General features: G+C 40.0%; 1 protein-coding gene across 7 annotated transcripts in view; it reads right to left on the bottom strand.

Moving 5' to 3' along the window:
* Positions 1–22,408, bottom strand: part of EGF (epidermal growth factor) — a 94,842-nt gene that overhangs the window by 66,748 nt on the left and 5,686 nt on the right. For all 7 annotated transcript variants that reach the window (XM_036025296.1, XM_036025300.1, XM_036025274.1 and 4 more), the window contains exons 2-5: positions 4,796–4,995; positions 2,557–2,738; positions 1,929–2,156; positions 993–1,195 (exon numbers count right to left, since the gene is read on the bottom strand). In XM_036025296.1, the coding sequence (XP_035881189.1) occupies positions 993–1,195; positions 1,929–2,156; positions 2,557–2,738; positions 4,796–4,995 (813 nt within the window). The remainder of the gene's footprint in view (positions 1–992; positions 1,196–1,928; positions 2,157–2,556; positions 2,739–4,795; positions 4,996–22,408) is intronic.

Consider the following 22,408-nt stretch of genomic DNA (forward strand, 5'->3'; position numbering starts at 1 on the left):
CTTCAAAACCTTACCTGGCTACTTGGGGATAAAATTGAATGTATTTGAAAGCCTTAAAATAAAACTTTTACACAAAGCAAAGGTTAGTGTAACATAATTTTTGTGATAGATAAGCCATATCGAGGAGCATACCTTAAAAAAAAAGTATGTGCTAAAGAATTCAAATGGAGAAGACTACATTTAAAAAGAGAAATTTGGGACTGTAACTAGATTCAGTCAATCCATTCATTTTACTAACATTATCTACAATAATTTACAAATAAATATATAACCACTGAACATAGGGGGGTTAAAAAAATTAAATAACAAACATGGTCCCTTCCTACATGGCATTTATAATTGAGTGGAAGGAAAGTCAAAAAGAAAACAAAATAATATGTAATTATACCTTGTAAGGAATTCAATGAAGGGTATAGTGAAAGAAAAATGAAAGTTGAGGGGCCCACTTTGATTGGATGCCCAGAGAAGGCCTATCTGAGGACATGACAAGCTCAGAGCTGAAGAGAGATGCAGGCAGAGAGAAGAGTGGCTGCAGGAGTGTAAAGGCACGAAGAACCGGGCATTCTGAGGAGCTCTGGAAAGACCCCTGTTGGAGTCCAGCCAGTGGAGGAGGGAGAGAGAGTGCTAGATCAGGGTGCTCAAACATTGTTAGGCCTGGCAAAACATTACATTTCAATTTAAATGCAAAGGAAAGCTTTTGAAAGATTTTAAGCAGAAAAGCTAGTGGATCCAATTAACTATTTAAAGGCAAGAGAGGAAAAGAGAAGGATTAGCTGATGAGTGGCTACTACAGTAGGCCAGAAATGCTGGCTGTCTGGACTGCGATGGTGGCAGTGGAGGAGGAGAGAAGTGGTAGAAAGGACTGGGAGGTAGATGGGACACTGGGGATGAGGCAGTGGGAGAATCAAGGATAACCCCACAGTGTCTGGCTTGAGCAAGTGGACAGGGCGCATCTAAGTACCAGATTCTGTTCAAGGTGAAAGATGACTCACCAGCCGCCCAAGCATCACGCTCCGCATTGGGCTGTATGAATGGGTGCACTACTTTTATGCCACCAGGTGGTGCAAATGATGAGTTGAGGTTGATTCGAACCATATTCTTCCCTGTGTGTTTGTTAGCTATCCAAATTGTCTTCTTTCTCCATGTAGAATAGAAGATATGGTCACCAAAAAGGGACATTGCAAACAAATTGTGCCTAAAAAACAAGAGGAAAAAAACCCCCAAAATATGGCAGAATATTTCTTCCTGGACTTATTAAAGTTTCACTTCATTTCAGTTTATTAGCTGAATTTTAATTACCTATGTTTTCAATTTTTTAGGTTTAGAAACAAGTACTAAGTTTAACATTTTATTTATATAGTCAAAATCTGAAGTAATAGGATATTATTTCTAGCTCCAGATTCATTGTCTCATTCTTTTGCTATTCAGTACATACGTGTGATGGAAATAAAACAGGGAAGAAAATAGGAACAGAACAAGCCTTGTGGTTTTGTCCATTTCACAGGACTAATTTCTGCCTCTTGCCAAAAGCTGGAGAATTGGTTACTGGCAAGGTAACAAATCAAACATGTATGACCTCACACATGCATGACATCATAATTCCAGAAAGATTAATTATAACCAACATGTGAAAACTTATTATATGCCAAATACTCTGTTAATTATTTTTGTTTATTTACTAAATTTCACAATAACCCCAAGAAATAGGTACTATTATTATGCCCATATTAAAGGAAACTGCGGATAAGAGAAGTCATGTAACCTGCCCAAAGTGACTTTTGTAATAAATAGTAAGTCTGGGGCTTGAACTCAAGACTCCAAAATCTGTGCTAAACGACTATATTGGTTTAACTAGCAAAAGTGCAATTAACCTACCATACAAACTTCAAATGGCAATGGTTTTATTTTACAGCAAAAACAAAACTTACTGTGTAAGATGTTTGCTGAAATGGACAGAACCTCCATCATAATCACAGGAACAAATACGAGAATTGCTTCCTTCTCTGTTCTGCTGAATCCAAAAGAGCCGTTTATCAAGCACGTCCAGCGACATGGCTGTTATTTTCTCTGATGTCTCCAACAGCATCTTCACTTCAGTACCATTGAGATCTGCTCTGTGAAGGCTGCCGGCCACCTCTGAAGACCAAAATATAAACCTGTGGGCGAACCCAGTAATTAGACACACAACTGAATGTAAGGTCACTTGAATTGCCAACTCTCTGTGTTTTAGCAGTCCCCAGATGTCTGCACAGGACAAGTTTGACTAGTTTGAATGAAAAATCAATTCAACAAATGTTTATTGCCCTATTATAGATTTTCCATGTGATTTCAAGTGAGAGGAGAATTTTGCTTCTACAGCAGGAAGCCATGGCAGTCAAGGGCGCTATTTGTAGAAGGAGCCTGCCGTGGTTCAAATCCAGGCAAACACCACTTCCAATTACCTATTGTAAATGGTGTTTTTGTACTATAAATGAGGGCCTTGGTCTCAATGAGAAGGTCCCTTTGAGTCAAATGTTGTGATTCTATGAATTTTCATCTGAAAACAGCAGAATTTACCTTTCTACTGGATCAACCGCTACATTTGCAGGATATTTTAAGGTGCTTAAAAGAACACGGGAATTGTTTCCTTTCATATCTGTTACTGTAATGATTCCTTCCTGTTGATTTGACCAAATAAGTTCTTCATTTATCCAATTTATTGCCATTCCTGAAACATTTTTCTCTATATTGCATACTTTCTGTAAAAATCAAATTTCAAAATTGTTATTAACATTTCCCCATTCACAACAAAATTATTTCTATAAAAGCCTATTCTTTTAAGTACTTGTCATTCATGCACATTCCCAAAACTATTTTAATGGTAAGACAATCAGAGCTACAGTGCTGTGATTATTTGTTTGGATGCAGCAGTGTGGACCCTCCCATGTGAAGACTTCCAGGCATGGAACTAATAGTGTGGCTTTGAAATGGAAAGTTATTCTGTACTTACTAAAATTAGGAAGCCAATCATAATGCACTAATAATTTCAACTATAGCAACAGTGGAATTTCGATGCTACCTTAAAGATTGTTTATTCAGTTCCACTTGCTAATGGAATTTTCCAGATTCTCACCTGAATCCAATTCCAAGCTTTACCAAATTCTGCCAAGGTTCCCTTGGAGTCTGTATGCAGAGCTCTGACATAGATGAATTTCTCATTAGGGCCCCACTTTCTTCTGGCCCCTCCTTTTCCATCAGGCCCCTCCCTTTCTACAATCCCTAGTGCCCTTGCACATGACCCTATGACCCAAAGAGCAAGGTTTCTCTTTATTTCTCTTGGGCAGTGTTTCTCACTTTTTCATTTGAAAGCCATCCAGCAAAAACCTCTGTTATCTCCTAATTCCATGGTATATTGGTAAACCAGTCTATTTTGGGGGTGGAGGGTAGGAGGTGGGGCAAAGCCTCATCAGTTGCAGGTGTCCATGATGTAAATATTCCCACCACTGCTGATTTCCAGCTACTGACCTGACCCTGAATGCGTCTGGGTAGAGATCTGACATTCTTATGAGCCTATACTATGCCTACATCTCAAACAAAGCAATCTGGTCAATCCATTTAACCAACTGCTAATATATTAATATATAGTTCACCCAAGTAAATTGTTTACATTTTAATGGTTGTCCTTTATAAACAAGGTTTTAACCCAAAGGTGAGACTATCATAGTGGATTTTAGGCATCGGGCCAATCCCTTCCCAATAGCTTGACATATAATTCACAACTATTTAACTTCTTTCCTATTCTGTGACAGGAAACACTCCACATTCTTAGACTTAAGATTTTGAAACAATTCTACAGATGGCTGGAAAATAATGAGCAGCCATCCTTGTTGAAAGTGAGATTAGCAAGTATTAAAGATGTGATAAAACAGATTAGCACCTAATTGAAGCTTTTAGGGATAATTGAAAAGAGAAGGTTTAGTTTTTTAAAAACCCACAAAAACAGTGGGCACTTTGTGCTGGGAACAAATGCTTAAGATTTCTCAAATCACACGCTCTTTGTAATCTATCCCCCAGGAATAGAAAGAACATTCCTCCTGGGACTTATTTAAGTGTTCTACCAGTTCAAAAGAAAGATTAAAGATCTTTTATATGTACTTGAAGCAAAATACTTTATATCTATCTGCTTTACTTTTTCCAGAGTGCAAACACCTTGAGAATACAAAGAAAAAAGTTTTCTTCCTAAATATCAGGCACCTAAACCCCAACAGGCACCCTAGATAGGTAAAGCAGGCTTTCTCTGCCTCTGCACGGTTGGCACTGGGAGCTGGATAATTCTTTGTCGTGGGGACTGTCCTGCATACGGTGGGATATGCAGCATCATCCCTGGCCTCTGCCCACCAGATGCCGTAGCACATCTCCCCTCCTCCCCGTGCAGTTGTGACAGCCAGACATGTTGCCAGACATTGCCAAATAGCCCCCAAGGGGCAAAATGTTTCCCAACCGAGAACCATGGGAATAAAAAATAGTCATGTAATTAATCTGCTTTAACCATAAAATGGTGATCCGACTTATAAACTGACATATTTCCAAAATTACATTGACATCCCCACTTTCTAGTTTTGGTAACTTCTGAATAACATTAGCATATTCATGGGCTTAATAACAAGTCACAGATGCAGATTAAATAAATACCTACAAATGCTACACACACGTTCAAATTATAATGTAATTTTTATTTATCTATATGTCATTAACTATACCATGTTTGTTGGTTTATACAAAAGTCCTTCAAATACTGTGGGAATTGGTACTTTACCTCTTGCCTTGTCCCATTCAGAAAAACTCTTTGCAAAAGTTGTTTTTCTAGATCTACCCAATAGAGTCTTTCTTTGTTGTAATGAAAATCCATGATCACTGACACGCCAGCATCTGTCACCAGTTTGTCATGATTGGTTCCTTCCAGGTCAATTCTGAAGATACTATTTCCATGAGAAAAAATTAAGAAGGGTGCAGGACCTGAGTGGGAAGAAAGAAACTAAACTGTGTATTTTTAATGATATTTTATTTGATTCAGACAAAATACTTCCCCATGACAACTAACACAAGTATTATTAATTTTTAATTCTTGGTTTTATATTTTAAATAAAGACTACCATACAGAGAATAAAGAGTTTCTATACATGTTCACAATTAACTTTGTAAATTATCTTCTCCACAAATTGATTGTAAAAAAATGAACATTGCCAAATTATGAAAAAAGAACTATTTGAAGAGAAAAGCACTTTCTTCTCTTGTCTATAAAATGGTGGTTTATGTTAAAAAAGAAACCTACAGTATTCTACTGTGGAAATGGTCTATATGAATGTACCTTTTCATTACTTAGGTTAGAAATATCACAGATATTATCGTTTTTGAAATGCGCTCCCCCCTTGACTATCACTCGGGGAACAGAGCCTTCAGGGCAATGACGGGGAAGGGGACAGTGAAAACTAACTAGCGTCTTCAGTGGGAGCGGAAAGACTGAAGGGCTGCCCTGGGGAATCCCTGAGCTATTGTGTCCCTGTTAGCACTGCCATAAAACACAGGGTGCTCAGTTAAATTTGCATTGTGTATACATTGCATGGGACATATTTATACTAAAAAACTATTCACTTTACCTGAAATTCAAATTTAACTACGTGCCCTGTATTTTTATTTGCTAGATCTGAGTGGAGCACCTCATTTGATCTCTTGATTCCTGCAGGGCCTTGTCATGCTCCCTAACCTGATGCCTGGGGTCCTGTCCTATTTCAGGTGGTAGCCACGTGCCCACTCTGACTCCCAAGTACTTAACACCTGTATGAGAACTTGACACCTCTCTTTGGAAACTTCAGCATAAATTACTGGCTGACTCCACAGAAAGCTTGCCTTTGCTACTCCAGGAGGCTGCCAGGGAACTGTCCCACCCCCTGTAGCCAGGTTAGTTTCCTTGGTCTCTTCTGTCTGAGGGTGAGGAGACAGACTCCTGCCACTCTGCCTTCAGACAGTTATGGAATCACTAGGATGAGCGGGGGACTAGGGACAATTCTAACATATTCTTGCTTCCCTGCCAGGCATACTCCATTCTGTTTTCACATTAGACTTCAGTAAATTTATATAACATAATACATGTATTTACTATTCTAAGTATTAAACAAGATGATGGATTAACAACATTTTACTAAGGGATTGTGTCCTACAGCCAGAAAATATTAACTTCATTTTAGAGGACATGTCAGAATAGAGACGCAAGAAGAAGAAAGAAATGGAAGATTATTAGAGTTTGAAATAGGTGCTGGCATAAATGTCTAAGAGAATTAGCTCAAATCACTCTTCACGTATCTTTCCCCTAACACAAACGCCCTGCACGGATGTGTGGGAGAGCCTGTTCCACACTGCCACCCCAGTTGTGGAATCAGAGGAATCACAGAGGAAATGGAAGGGGCATTGCACTGAGAGCCAGCAGGCTGGTTTCCAGCCCTGGCTCCATTAGCTCCTCTGGGCATCTCACAGGACCCCCTGCCTACATCATGGGATTACTGGGGAAACAAATAAAATTACAGGTGTGAAAATATATCATTAATTGTGGAGCACTACGCAAATGTGATTCGTTATTGCTTATTCCCACAGCCAAGTTCTCACTACTTAGGTTTGTGCCATGGTTGAGGTTTGAACCCATGGACTAGAATGTCGGCATAGCCCCTCTCTCCCATAGCAATGTGTCATGGAGAAAGGAAAGGCGGCAAGAAAGGCACCCTTGACCAAGACCTAATTTGTAGGCCACAGATTGCTGTGGAGTCCTTTCTCTGAAATGTGTTTCAGGCATTCTCTGTAAACTAAATAAATGTTCCCAACATATATTAATAATTTCCTAATACACTGCTACATTGTTGAGAGCAAGAAAATATTTTATGCATTTAAAAGTATAAATGAGAAATTTCTGGGTTAAAAAAAAAAAAAGAAAGGGCCCTGGCTGGTGTAGCTCAGTGGATTGAGTGCCGGCTGTGAATCAAAGGGTCACCAGTTCCATTCCCAGTCAGGGCTCATGCCTGGGTTGCAGACCAGGTCCCCCCAAGTGAGGGACACATGAGAGGCAACCACACATTAATATTTCTCTCTCTCTCATTCTCTTTCCCATCCCCTCTCTCTAAAAATAAATAAGATCCTTTAGAAAATAAAAAATAAAATAAAATTTTAAAAAGAAAGAGGAAACATCTGAACATTTAGTCAGAACATAGTGTAATGCTTTGTATATAATAGGCACTCAAATTTTTTAAATAAACATATTAACTAATGAAGAAATCATTGTAATTTGTCTATTTGCCTGGGCTTTTACCAAAAGGAACAAAACCAAAAACACCAGCAGATCTAGCAAATTCATAAAAGTTCAGAGTTTATCCTATGGTAGTTATTTTACCACCACCAACAACAACAACAATGATAGAGTTTCATCTCCTGGCCTCACTTATCTCCACTATAACCCCAGGAGCTGGAAAGGCCAGATTTGACTGCCAGTAAGTAAAACAGAGAAGAGAAATCTGAAGAATACTTAGAGCCATAAAACACAAACCATAGCATTAACTTCAGTAACTTCTCAAAAAAACAAATGAACATTTATAAAACATTAACAAATACGAATTAACAAGTTTTATCCTCAGCTTTTTCCTATTCACTGTAAATCACAGCCTCCAGGCTTTATCATAGCCTCTTAGGATAGGACGGCCCTGGTTATCGCCTGGTTCGGTCTTTCCCCAGACTGTCTCCTCGGAGGAGCCCCACAGGGCACCGCGAGTGTGTCTTTCCCTGGTCCCTTCCCCTGAGAGTCCAATTCAGTGTGTCTGGGCTGAGGGCTAAGAATCTATTCTTATGAATAGACACATCAGGCAATTCTCACACGTTGGTGAGTTTGGAAATCATCATTGACCTAGTTCGGATGAGAAAATTTAATAATGTTTCCCAAAGTCCCACTGCTAGTTAGTGGTACAGTTGGAATTGGATGTTGGGAACCGCCCTGCTTGGTATCAGAAGCTGTAACCCCCACCTAGGCTAAGGCTGAGGGAGTGGCCTTGGACCGTAAACCAGCAAGGAGACAAAAGCTTATCTCCCTGGCAGGGGCACTGCTTCAGCTGCTTCATTCGTAACTGAACCCCAATGCTTGGTCAGTTAGCCAAAGACAGGTAAGATTCCCCAAGGGGGGAATGATCTAAGACAGGCACGATCACATGGGAGGCCCCTAAGAAAGGACTTTGGGGGCTACGGCAAAAGTAGGTGATGGACCCTCCTTCCTCCGCTGTGATATAGCCTGAGTCCTCTACGTCTGGGAGAAAATCTCCTTATCCCTTGGCTGCCTTAGTTCCCATGCTCCACCTAAACCTGAAACAATGGCAGGGTGGTGCAGCTCTGTGCTGAAAAGGGTGGGTTCCCCGGGTGATCAGGCCTAAGAAAGAATATGTAAGATCCTGTGAAACCTGCTTTGTTTAGGATGCTCTCAGTTGAATGATAAGGGTCCAAGGAAGTATTAAGTTTGGTTTTTAAAGTTTTACAGCTCTTTGACCCTGACTCAAAACAGGCCCTCAGACTTCCTTGCTATCTATTGTTTGATCCTTACTTCCTAGCAATGAGTAATGAGCTTTTACCTGAATTCTTATTCAAATGAAACCAATAAAAAGCCTCTCCTGAGGGGGAACAAGGTGCTCTCCCCACCAGAGAGAGTGGCCATTCTGCTGCTACTCCCCCTCAGGACCTGGTTGTCTCTGTGTATGTTTTTCTCACGTGTTTCGATGAACATCCGCAGCCAAGATAGATACTGCTGGCCGGTATCCTTCACAATTGGAACCCAGGTACCAGGCTCCAATCCAGTACTCTTTCCTGCTTAGGTCTGACTTGTCCTATGTCAAGATGTTACCGTCTTCATTATATTTATGTAACTGATTTTAATTCCACTTCCCTCAAAACACTGTTCATTTTTCCTACACTCTCTGCATCTTTTTATGTAAACCAGGGCCTGGGCTGAGCATCACTATTTGTAGACATGAAATGTAATATGACCTAACAGAAAATGAGAGACTGTGAACTAAGCTTGGTGACATAACCACTATTCTGTACCACCACTGGAAACGATAAATAAGTTAGCATTTTATCAAACCTGTCGAAGACTATAAAGAATGGCATGTGGTAAGTGTGGGGATCTAAATGTCAGCAGGGTGTGCATGTTTGAACAGCTAAGCTTTCCCACATCAAAACTTGTGGCATTTATTTTTAGTGCAATTCAGCGAGAGGAAAGTGCATAAAAAAACATCATTTCTAAGGACTACAACCCCAAAGACAGCTAACAGGTCACAAGAAACCAACTGGAACCTCCGACTTCTCAAACTGGGGATTAGGAGGGGATCTTCAGCAGTTACACAGGAGCCCAGAATGTTCGAAGCCTAGTAAGGATTTTTATTAGTGACTACCAAGAACCAGGACCTCCATGGCTCAAAGTTCAGTTACAAAAAAGCAGGCTTTGACTGAAGCGGGTGGCAGACAGAGGCTATTTCACAATGGGCCCTTTGTCATCTGCTCTTGAGTCTGTGGGAGTGGCTCCACACAAGTCAGTGGGAAAAGAAAAGGACTGTCTTCTGCAGGCCTTGGGGCAAAGGCTATGGGAACTAGCTAACACATAACTGATGCTGACAACCTGATTAACGAGAAACCTTAGTCTTCTCCCGGGCCCACTCGGCCACCTACCCTCACCAGCACAGGTTCCTGCTCTAAATCTGCAGACAGACTGAAGGCTCACAGAACAAAGAGTGAAAAGGGAGCTCTGACCTGGGCCGGTTGGCCCAGTTGGTCGGAGCATCATCCTGGACACCAAGGGGTTGTGGGTTTGATTCCTGGTCAGGCCACATGCCTAGGTTGTGGGTTGTGTCCCTTGTCGGGGCATGTAAGGGAGGCAACCGAGGATGTTTCTCTTTCACCTCTCTCTCTAAAATCAATAAACATATTCTCAGTGAGGATTTTAAAAAATTAAAAAGAAAGAAAAGGGAGCTCTGGATCTTCAGGATTCAGTGACCCCATGAAAAAAAAAAACACTGACTTAAACTGATGGGCCTGATGGCAGAAAGCCTGATGCCTCCGCACACCGCCCCTACCGGAGGCCCTGAGGGGACTCACATGCTACTGCCACCCAAGGGGCCGGCATAAATGATATCGTGGGTCTTATGAAGTGCAGAAAGTTTTGTTTCACTCAAAAAGACTGCCCTCATTTCTTTTTCTCAATTATGATACTTAAAAGGGCACACATGTACTTCTTGAGCCATCGTACCCTTCTTCTCAGCTTATTCATGAGTGTCAAGATTCAGGGCAGGTGAGGCAGAAAAATGCCAGGTGGTTCAGAAACAATACGTTCAGAAACAGGAGCTAGGAAATGTAAATTTAAATCTTAATTCTGTAAAGCACACTCTGGGGCTCAATTTTGCTTCCTGAAAATTGTGAATGAAGATGGCCACCCTAGAACCTGAGTGGCAGAAATGCATCATCCGAAGCAGAAATAGCCCCTACCTGGCCTTCATATCAACTGCATTCTCATTATCAAGCCAAAAAGAGGCCTGCTCCCAAGTTCTCAGGATAGTAACTGAGACTAGCAGGTTCTACACAATTGGATCTCTGGATCTCTGAGACTTCTCAGAGGATTTAATGTGCTGTTACACATTTTGATTCTACAAGAGGGTGGGTGGTGAATAGCATTGGAAAAGTAATAGCCAACATTTGCATGTTATCTCTGGGGTCACACATGGAAAGCATTATTTCATTTCATTGGGTAAACTGCAGGAGGTAGGGGCTCTCAGCATCTTCATTTTACAGAAGAAGAAACAAGTTTAGAACAATTAATTGCCATAGTCACATAATAATACCAATATGCACCAATAATAACAAAGTGGAGGTTTGAAGCCCTGTCTTTCTGATTATAGATTCTAGCTTTTCGACACCATGCTACTTGTCACAAACTGAATTCACCCGAAGTTCTTACTGTTCAGCGACTCGTAGTTCAACTCTGTCAAGGAACCCCATTCAGGAAACCCTGTTCTAGCGATGTTCGCCATCAGGCCAGATTCTCTGTACCCGTGTTCTGGGAACTGATTAGAAAGTGGGTCTCCTTAAGTGGATTCCTATAATTTCATCACCTGGATAATTTTATATCTGATTCTGTAATATAGTGCATCCCAATTCAATGTGTTCCCTGACTAATGGCCCCTTTCTCTGTCTTCAAAACTAGCAGCGTATCCTCTTCAAATCTCTCCCGGCTTCCTTTGCCTTCTTCCTCCTTTGATGTTTTTTCCTTCCTCTTATAAAGACATTTAGGATCCACCTAGACAATCCAGGATAATCATCCCATCTCAGATGGCATTTGGGAAGTCCCTTTTACCGTGTAAGGTAATATCGACAGGCTCCAGAAACTAAGACGCAGACATATTCAGGGCCCACACTCAACCTACCACAGCTAAAGACATTCAGCACCTCTTCATGGACTTATTTACCATCTGTGCATCCTCTTTCGTGAAGTATGTGCTTAAATCCTTTGCCCACTTTTAAGTAGATTATTTATTTTCTTGTTGTTGCAATTGAGAAGATTTTTTAAAACTATATTTTGGCTATAAGCCCTTTGTCAGATGTGTAATTGGCACATGTTTTCTCCCAATATGCAGCTGTCTTTTCATCCTCTGACATTGCCTTTGGCAGAGCAAACGTTTTCATTCTGATGAGGCACATGTATCAATTTTTTGTTTATATCATGCTTTTGGTGTCATTCCTAAGAACTCTTTACTTAACCCCAGGACACAAAGATTCCTCTTATGTTTTCTTCTAAAAGTTTTAGAGTTTTACATCTTCAGTTTAGATCCATGATGCACCTTGAGTCAATCTTTGTATAAGGTGCACAGTTCAGATTGAGGTTCATCCTTTTGCTCATGGATTCCTAACTGACCCAACACCATTATTGGGTTGCATTATTGCCCACTGAATTGCCTTTGCACTTTCATCAAAGACCAAGCGACCATATTTGCATAAGTTCACTTCTGGACATTCTAGTCCAACTCATTAATTTATGTGTCTTTCTCTTGGCTAATACCACAGTTCACATAACTTTTTTAAAAACTCATATTAATGCAGTTTGGAACAACAGTGAGCCATGTGTTAAGGTTCCTGTGCTATAGGGAATTTTTCATCTTAAGTAAACATGTTTGAATATCCCTTACCTTGTCAGAATAAATTATGCTCAATTTTACTTAAAGACTACTGCTACCAGACTAAAATACTCTTGCCAGCCTTAAAGTATTAGTTTCCCAGATGGTACACACACATACACACACAACAAGACTCTGAAATCCGTCTTCTGAGTTTTGCCACTATATTCCCTACTCTCTGCTGGACATGTCCAGTTGGACAGGTCCCCGGCCCCCAAAGTCCCTCTGCATGTCAGAAATTGAGATGATGTCTACCTTTTTGTTAGTTTCCATTTATTGAAAAGATTGAATGTGACATAGGAATTTAACGATTTGATCAAAATTCCATATGTTTTGATATTTTTAGTCACTGATAGATGTCATAGACAAAAAAGATATTTCACAATTATATCTGCATCAAATGAAAAAATGCTTCACTGGCTGTATGTATAAAAATCACAAAATATACTCTTTAATTAAATCCATCAATTACTCACAAATTTTGTTGAATTAGACTAGCAAATTTCTATCTTCCTACATTTTAATTGGTAAATGCAAACTAACCAGGAGGTATTGTATTTTATAGTTTTATTTATGTATTTATTTATTTTAAAAATCACTTTAATGCATCTCTCTCACATTACAAGCTGTCGGTCAGGCAGTGGAATGTGCCAGGCTTCACATTATAACACTGAGCCTATAATTGCTGGTATCAAGATATACATCTGTGCCACCATAAAAAACTGTGTCTGCTGCCCCTCATGTCTTACATCAGGTATAAAAATATTGATTTTAATATAAAATTAATATTATTTAACAATATATTATTTAATAATATATAACATATATAATGTGTAATATATTATTTAATAATATATTAAGTATTTAATAATAAATTAAATAATAATATTATTTAAATAATAAATATCTACACCCTTGTCCTTCCCCAACACGAGCACTCAGGGGTCCGGGCCCTGGACAGCAGGGCCGGCCCCCACGAGGTCTGTGCACAGGGAAGCCCCTGGGACCTGGGAGTGCAGGACTACACGAGGTGAAGGAGACAGCTAAAACTCACGGGCTGTTGTTGCACCTTAAGGGGCCCCAGCTTTATAGGCACCCAAAAGACAAGAAACTCTGGTCCAAAATTTTCAGGAAAAAAGAAACCCTGAAAATTTAAGAGCCCTTGTCCTCTCAGAGAGAGGACAGGCTAGGTATAAGGCATCTGGGGGCCTCTGGCCTGGGGCCCTCTAGGAAGCGCTCAGCTCCTCAGTGCCCCCCACCCCCGTGTCTGCCCTGGAGACTAGATCCTGACCTGGAATTTAAGTACAAGGAATAAAATTAAAAGTACAGTATACAAGATTGTGTAAAGAGGAAATTTAGATTACACTCATACAATTTTTATCATCTTGTTGAGTAAAAAGTTACTTAAACTATTTCCTTTGTGTATAAATGAAGATTAGAAGTCTTGTTAGGCACAGACATCTGCAACTGCATCAAAGCACAATACAGAGATTTACGATGAAACAAAGCTTCAAGCTGAAGAAGCACCAGGACGCACCCTCAGGGATCTCGGCCCAGGAGGTGCACCTCAAGCCAGGGGTGGGGAGAATCACACAGTTGATTAAAGAGAGGGTCGGGATGTCCTCAGACTATTCCTGCCGTGCCAGGCACATGATCCCTACAGGAGGCTGTCTGCTCAGTCCCCAAACCCATGAGCATTGCTACCGCAAGAAGGCACTGCCAGAGCAGTCGGTTTTAAGGCACCAGAAAGCTGATGGAGGTTTGGGACCACCTACCCCTCAGGCTGCAGAAGACACAGGCTGAGGGCCAGGGAGGAGCAGGCATACTGTCCACGGGTCATAAAGAACCTGGAACTGGCACCCTGACTTCCCAGGTGAGCAAGGTGAATTAGATTTAATTTTTTGAAAAAACGGGTAAACTGATTTCTCTTTAAAAAAAAATTAAATCTCTGATCTTTTAAGGTTACTTAAGCTGCTTTTAAAGAGGCTATTTTCTGGAATGATGGGAGCTGTCACCAGGACCTTCCGGCAGGTGGGTCCTTGGTGGTGGGGCCTAGATGGTGGACTGGGAGAAGGACACCCGCAGGTGGTGGTTCTCGCCCAGACTGGTCGATAAACTCCTGGATGGCCTCCTCCACTGAATCCATCTGGATCGGCGCCATCCACCAGACCCTATGGAAGAACCTGAACGCTTTGACAGCTCTGCTGTAGCTATAGAAGAAGGTCTTCTGGTCATCCTCAGATTTAGAGGGCGGGATGTTGCAGAGGTACAGGGTGGCTGAGGGTGGGAAAATGTTCTGGAAGTTCTTGGAGCTTGGCTTCCTGAAGCAGTGCCGGGGTGAGTTCCTGTAGCTGCATGTTCTGGTGCCTAGAGAGTGTTAAGCCCACCGGCTTCCCACGCAGATTGTGCTTGTTGAGGTGGCTCGTGGCCACCTGGGCCTGGCTCCCATTGGCCATCTGCACCAGGGCATTCTCCTTTTTATTGAACACAATCTTCACCTGCTGCACATCAACATGCACACTGAGAAGAATAAACAGGCTTTGGGATGTAACCATCACGGGGTTGAGGCTGCTGACCAGCAGGACAGAATTTCCAGCCCCTACCAGGCCAGGGATGATGATCTGCTGCTGCCACTGACAGGATGGCCAGAGGGGCCCGGGCCCCTTGCACACTGGGAACAGAAAGGTGTGCAGCTTGAAGAATAGCAGAGGTGGGAAGGAAACCAGCTCCTGCACAGGGAGAGGCTGACATTACACCAGGTGCACTGAAGGTGGAGGCCATGGTCTGGTCCAGCAAGGGATAGCTGTCACCAGAGGCTTGGTGTAGCCTGTTCTCATCCTTGTTGCACTTGAGAGTTGAGGCTGATGAGCTTGGAAAAGTTGATGCAGAGTGTGCAGCAAGCGTTACGTATTTTATATGTTTTTTAAAATAGATTAAAAGAGGCAAAAATTCTCTACTTGGAAGTTTTAAAAATAGTTTGGAAAATTCTATTTACAGGGTTTTTTAAAAATACTGTACACCTGAGAGTTTTTAAAAGATGATATGTCAACTTTGTTAAACAACCTAATCTCATAACAATGGAAACATTTCCAACATCTGTTTCCAACTGTTCTCTTCGCACACAAATTTCTCACAATCCACAGTCACTTTCTCATTCACTGTTAGAATGTCACCTTCAACTTGGAGAGAGTTCTGCTGCTCTATTTATTTTTTGAAAAGCATACTAGTGATACCTATTTGTTATCACAAAAAAAGCCCAAAATATTGAAACACTTCTGCTTTTTAAAAAAGAAAACCCTGTAATATTTGATTGCTCTCTTGAGTGCTTTGATTCTAGATACCCTGTGGGAAGCATGTGGGACAAATATTTCCATGGTTGTCCCCATCTGATATAAAGCATTGTAAAGAATCCAGTCTATTCTTGTTTTTATAGGAGTGATGACAGCAATAGCTCCCATTGCACTTCATGCAATTCCATTTTCAACTTCCTTCCTGCACTGCTTCCCTGCAAGACTGCAGCCAACTGCATTCTAGGGCCCATTATGAGCTCCCCAGAGAGCCCTTCTGTTGATGTTTCAGTGAGTGCAGTGGCCCATCACCGCTGCATTCATAATACATTTGTTAATATGTAAAGAAGTCATTGACCGTGGAGAAAATTTCTTCTCTGATGCATTTTTTAAAACTGGCTGATGAAAAAGTGTCACAGGCAAATAGAAGAGTGGCTAAGATCACCAGCCAGCACTGTGCCCATGTTGACTCTTTACTGGCTTTACTGCTTACTAGCTGAGTGACTGGAGGGGTTCAGACAAGTCACCCCAAGATGTGTCTCTGTGGTATACAGATTATTTTTGAGCTAAAGGCAACTGAAACCCTGCAGGCTCAAAGGAAACTCTGCCTCTTCTTAACTACCTAGAAGAATTTGAATTAGGGGCCTTGCCCATAATAAGAAATTATCATAAATGACCTTTTCTGACCTATCTATACAGCAGGGCAAGCTACTAATTACAGAACATCTGCTCTACTTATTTTCCTGCAATTACCCTCTGAAACCCAAGGTGACTTACCTCATCCCAGCTCAGGATGTCACACAGATCCCATTGTAACTTTCTGGCTCTAAACCTGTCATGCATGTGGGTTCCCGTGCACATGCAATTACATTTTATTTTCTCTCGTAGATCTGTCTCATGTCAATTTGATTTTTCAGCCAGCTAAAAGAACCAGAAGAAGGAAGAGGCATTTTTCCCCCTTTCCCTATAGATTCTGCTCATTATTTCACCTCTCTGAGCATCAGTTCCTTCACCTTAACACAGAGCTGATGTAGTACTCATTTCATAGGATTACTGTGAAGACTAAATAAATTAACTCATGCCAAGTGCTTAGAGTATTTTCACATCAATGTTAACTTAGGTTTTAGAAAATACTATAAAAAGATATGCTAGAAAACACCTTTATTTTCACTCAGCTGTACAATTTTTCTAATGCCTATTTCTCGAAAATTTTAGTAATGCTTTTAGTGAAGTTTTCAGTAGTATTTCCTGACAAAAGAACACATTTGAATCTGTTGCCATGTGGTTTCCCACATATTCTTTTAGTGATGTTTGGCCATAGCAGGAAGCGAAAGGAACACATGTTTTGCTAACAGTACAAGGCTTTCCCATTTTTGTTATAATGTCAGAAGCCTCAAGAGAGCCTTCTCACTTTTTATCATAGTAAATGTAGTCTTAAATGTCATAACTTTGAACACAGCTGTAAAAATCATAAAAGTTGTTTTCACATTCTGAATACATACTTTTCAACAGCTTGCTTGTCCTGGTGGCTTCCTATTACCATTAACTAACAGTTTGAGGCAAATTTTAAACTTCTTGTGAGGTTCCTTACTACTAATAATCAACATAAGTCCATTTTAAAGCTGTCTTTCTATTAATTTTTTTTTGTCAACTCTAGAGAGATTTACATTGTTTTTTGCCTCTTATGCAATTAGTCAACAAAGAGCTTATTCTAAGAATAAGAGAAGCGTCAGTGTTGTCCTCCCCTTACTGTTTGTTCTCTTGGACTCGCATTGTTGGCTGCAATCTTTAGTTCCTTTGAAAGAAGGGTTTTAAGCCACTTTTTGGATTTTGTAAGAGTTAGTTTTGCTAAATCCAACTGGTGCATGCTTTGTAATTCATCAGGTAAACTGCAGCACAGCCCACACCTCTGAGCCAGGAACCTCCCTGTCCCCTCAGGAAACCGTGGGCATCTGGTTCAGTGATGTTAGCACTGTCCATCCAAACACTTAATTGATGTTGAATAAAATTTATATAATTGATTTGAATTAATATATTGGTATAATTTTTGCATATGGAAATCTGTCCTACTTACAAGATGTTTTCAACATAAAGAACTAGATATACCTGGCTGGCGTAACTCAGTGGATTTGGGCTGCGGACCAAAGCATTGCATGTTCGATTCCCAGTCAGGGCACATGCCTGGGTTGCAGGCCACGGCCCCCAGCAACCACACATTGATGTTTCTCTCTCTCTTTCTCCCTCCCTTCCCTCTCTAGAAATAAATAAAATCTTTAAAAAAAGAACTAGATATAGTAAGAGACTTTCTTTTATTTGTATTTTATTTAATCTTGATTGTATATTTTCCATTACTATTTAGTCCCTTATACACCCATCCCCCCAGCAATCAAGACTTTCCTAACTTAATATTATTAATACTTTTCAGTAGAAAGGGCTAATCATTACATGGGTGGGCTTTCATCAATCTACCATGGGAGGTGACATGTGTGTGATAAATTTTATAAAATAAGAGCCCAGGGTCCTGAGTTATAGATCTTATAGGATCCTGATGGCTTGCTTCATCTCTCTGGATCTCAACGCATTATCTGTAACATGAGGCAGTTGGGTTAGATGATCTTGAAAGTCCTTCATGATCTAACACTTAAGTCAATTCCTAACCTGCCTGTCTCACTGAATTCGATAGTTTCTTTGTGGCATTTTGTAAAGAAGCCTAAGCTAATGGTAAATTCATAAATAGACACTATTCACCCTAACTCCTACTTTCTGTGAAATATTTCCTTCTCTCTGCTTCTCTAAGCTTCAAATACCAAGTCAGTAGGGTCAATATGAGCTCTGCTAAAGAAAAAAAAAAAACCTATAATGCAAAGCAAACCACCCCCTTGAAGAGACACTAAAAGCTCAACTCTCTGAAGGAAGCCTAAAAAATTAATAAATTGATTAAATCTGTAAAAAATTTCTTAGAGGTTCAAAATTGGGTGTGAGTCTCATTTGTAATTAACATATTATCTTCTCCTTTTACTAACTTTACAATGATGTTGCTCAAACTAAAAGGTTAAACAAGTATTTGCCTATGAATACCACATTCTGAGTGTTCCTACACAAATAAACCACAACAACAAAAACCCAACAAATTAAGCATTGTTGGATTTTAGATGTTTCCTGAATTCAATTCCATTGTTCTCATTAATCCTACCTTGACCAGTGCTGTGTTCCAGCTGTGTGTTTAGCTATATAAGTATCAAGAAAAACTATGCCATCTAATTTTCTTGAAATGTTGAGAACAAACATGACAAATAGTAAGAATAATTACTTAGAAAAAATAATTAAATGAAGATTTTGTGCCACAGTTTATCATCAAGGATAATAACAGTGTGTCTGAAACCTGTATAATTCTACTAACCAATGTCACCCCAATGGTAAATAAATAAATAGATAAATGAATAAAGAAAGAAAGATAATAATAAGTGACAGAGAACACCTTGGGTAAGATGATTGTTAGGACTTGCTTTATCCCAAGAAACCAACTTTACATTTCTCTAAGCATCATCGAAAATTTGCAAACAAGGGTTAGAAAACTTACAAAAAGCAAAGGTATTTTTAATGTCTCAGTTTATAGAGTTTGGTGGAGAATAATAGCTAATATTTACTGGGAACTTGCTGTGTCAGGAAAGATTCTAAGTACTTCATATGAATTAATTTATTTAGTCTTCATAACATTCTTACAAAGTAAGTACCAGCAGCTCACATCAGCTATATAACTGGACCTTATTAATTTCAAACGCTGAGGCCTCGCACCACCTGCTAGGCACAGTGCATTGACTGAGGGTGAGAGGACGCTTTCATGCAAAGTTAAGGTGACAAGCAAGTGTGACATTAGAACCACTTGCCCAAAACTGCCCCACTTTTTTCCTGTGACAATATCAATCCATTTATGTATAGCACCAACCACAATTTACTGTTTAAAATTTATCCTTTGTTTCAAAAAATGGCATTTCATCCTGTCTGCTGGAGGTAAAACCTGGTCATTTCATGTACATCAACATAGCTTATGTTACAGAAAGACATCCATTCACAGTGTACTTCTGTTTAAAAGCTTTCTGTTCCAGAAGATAAAACAGGGGTGGGCAAATGGAAGTTTACATGTAAGTACATGAAACACAGTTTATCCTTGTTTCCCTCCCTTCCTTCCTTCCTTCCTTCCTTGCTTCCTTCCTTCCTTCCTTGTATTATTTATTAACCTCCTTCTTCCCACCTCTATATATCAATATTGAAAGACAGTCACCTATCATTCTCTCTTGAATATTGTTGACCAAGAAATATAAGTTTCAGTCAATTTTTCAGATCTGTTTTCAAACCTAAGCCTTTGATCCACTTAGAGTTTTTAAAATTCTCAACAATGGTGCTTAAATCTGAAAGATATATATTTCCACATACTAGGTCAATTAACATTAATAACAGTAACCATTACAACTTCCCTGCACAAGGAGAGTTTAAATTCCTTTGTACTGAAAATTTATAATAAACAGAATAATCCTGTGCTTCAGAGGAAGGCAGAAAACACCAGAAGATCCCTGGTAGCTTCTGTCTCTGAGTATGTTTTTGAATTTCATAAGGGAAGCGCTCCAAATACACAGGATTGGTGTCAGCAGCCATATATTATGACAGTGTTGAGTTTCATTGATCTTTTGTCTCTGATCTGTTTATACAAGAATGGAGTCTATGGAAGAAAAAAGATCATTCTCTAAGCATTAGAAATTTTAACCGGAAGAGTGTTGAAGTATATGAGATAAAACACTGTTTCTCCACTGACAGACCATGTGCTGAAGGACAAGGCAGCTGCCATGGTGTTGTTAGGGCTATCCGTGTCCTAGCGACCATCGACTCTTGAAAAGAACCACCTCATGATGACATCCACTTCCACACAAAGCTGGTCTGTAGCACCATGACAGGCTGTTCTGAGTGGAAAAAGGTGGTGTAGGTCTTTCCTCTGAAAGGCTTTTTCTCTCCTGCCACAGAGAGGCAGGTTTACAAATCAGTGCACACCATGGATCACTGTCACAGAAGTCTGCTGGGTCTCAAATGCCTTCGCAGTCACACAAATTCCAGTGCACTGAGTATCCTGGGAAATACTTAGAAACCCTGGACACAGAGACATTAGTATGGTTGACTAAGTTTAGGAGAATCAGAAAATCAAGGTGATAAGCGAGAATAGACTCACACACCAATTCAAACTCCAGGTTTAGAAAGAAGGTCAAAGGTGATGAGAGCAGAAGAGTCTGCCTTATATTTAGCTGAACGACTGAACTTTCTATACACTACTAATTTGCGGCATCAAAGGCAAGCTTTGAATGACAACATAAAGGAAAAAACTCCAAAAGAAAGACATTCACATGCATTATTCCAAAATTGCTGTCAAAGGATAGTAACATTGTCCATATAAAATAAAATAGAATAATCTTTTCAAATATAGTGAGATCTTTTAAGAAGTGTAAAGGTCTCTTCTGTTTGATGTAACTTTTTTCCTTTTCTATAGCTGACAAAAACATTGCTAATTCTTTGAGGCCTGGATCTTGGTCATACCTTGTTGTGGGCCCCAGCAAGTGTGACAGCTGGGGCCGGGACTGGAAGGGTCTGCTGCAAAGCCACTAGTAACATTCTTGTTCCTAGAGAATCTATGCAAAATGAATCTGCATTCTTGGTTCACGTAAAATCCAGTAATATTTCCTTCATGGTGAACACTGTTATCATTCTGGATAAAGCATTGATGCAAGGGCAAGGAAGAAATTGACAATGGGGACAATTACTTTTCCATGGTCAAGGTTTTCGTCATTTTGTTGCTGTTTTTGTTTTGTTGCTATTTTTCCTGGTTCCTTCTTAAAATTAATTCTAATTCTAACATTACAAACTATAACATAATTAAACAAACATTTTGTTCCCTAGCTCTAGGATTTCCCAAATTTGGAGTAATAACTAAACTAAAGTCAACATTACACTGCTTTGTAGAATTTGAGAATTTCTTGAAAAATATTTAGAAATTCTTTGAAAGAAAGTACCTTCTTTAAAACTAACCTGGATATTCTGAAAAACTTCTCCAGTGCAATAGTTTCCAGCTGCTGAGGTTAGTTATTGAGTCTTTAAATTTTTTTGTTCACTACAAGTTTTCAAAAACTACCTCATTAAAATAATTGCTGAAACTCCTTAGATCAGGTAATTTACACATATTGGGAAGTTACTAGTTTCTTCTCCTACCTTTCTCCACTATAATCAAAGTGACTAAAAGGTTAAGAACATTGAACAGACTTTAGAAGGCTTATTTTCCAAGTAAGAAATTTTTGTTACCTTTTGTCTGAAGGCTAATGTTTGGGTTTTTAACTATTTGGGTTTAGGGAAAACGTATAAATTAATCTAAATAAACTGGTAGAGAAATCTACCAAGTCAATGAAAAAAATAAGAGAGGGCATATAGTGAGCGATTCACAGTCCAAACTATTCGATACCCCTAGTAGCCAACCACTGACTGAGGAATACTCTGCCTCTCTCATCGTCTCCCATTGGTGGTTCTCATCTGACCTCCTCCACCTCTGGCCACACCACCGTGAGGCCACAGTGCTTCTGGAAGACGGTCCCTCTCACCTGCCATTCTTTGTACCATTTCACCTAAAACATGGGTCTGGCCTCCTCATTTTCCTCAGTACAGGATCAATCTCTAATTTGTAACAAGACCCTCTTTAAGGAATGAACAATACAGAGAATGCCTTACAATCTCTGGGCAACACCAGATCTATGACAGTCTATTTTGATGTCAGTGTCCTGCTTCACTTCTGACGTATGTGCAGGAGGCCAAAGAAAGCCTCCCTCCCTACCCATTCCTTCATAGCCTGAGCATACAGGAAAATGTCTT

The sequence above is a fragment of the Phyllostomus discolor genome, chromosome 1 (assembly GCF_004126475.2).
Source record: "Phyllostomus discolor isolate MPI-MPIP mPhyDis1 chromosome 1, mPhyDis1.pri.v3, whole genome shotgun sequence".
In the NCBI taxonomy this organism is placed as follows: domain Eukaryota; kingdom Metazoa; phylum Chordata; class Mammalia; order Chiroptera; family Phyllostomidae; genus Phyllostomus; species Phyllostomus discolor.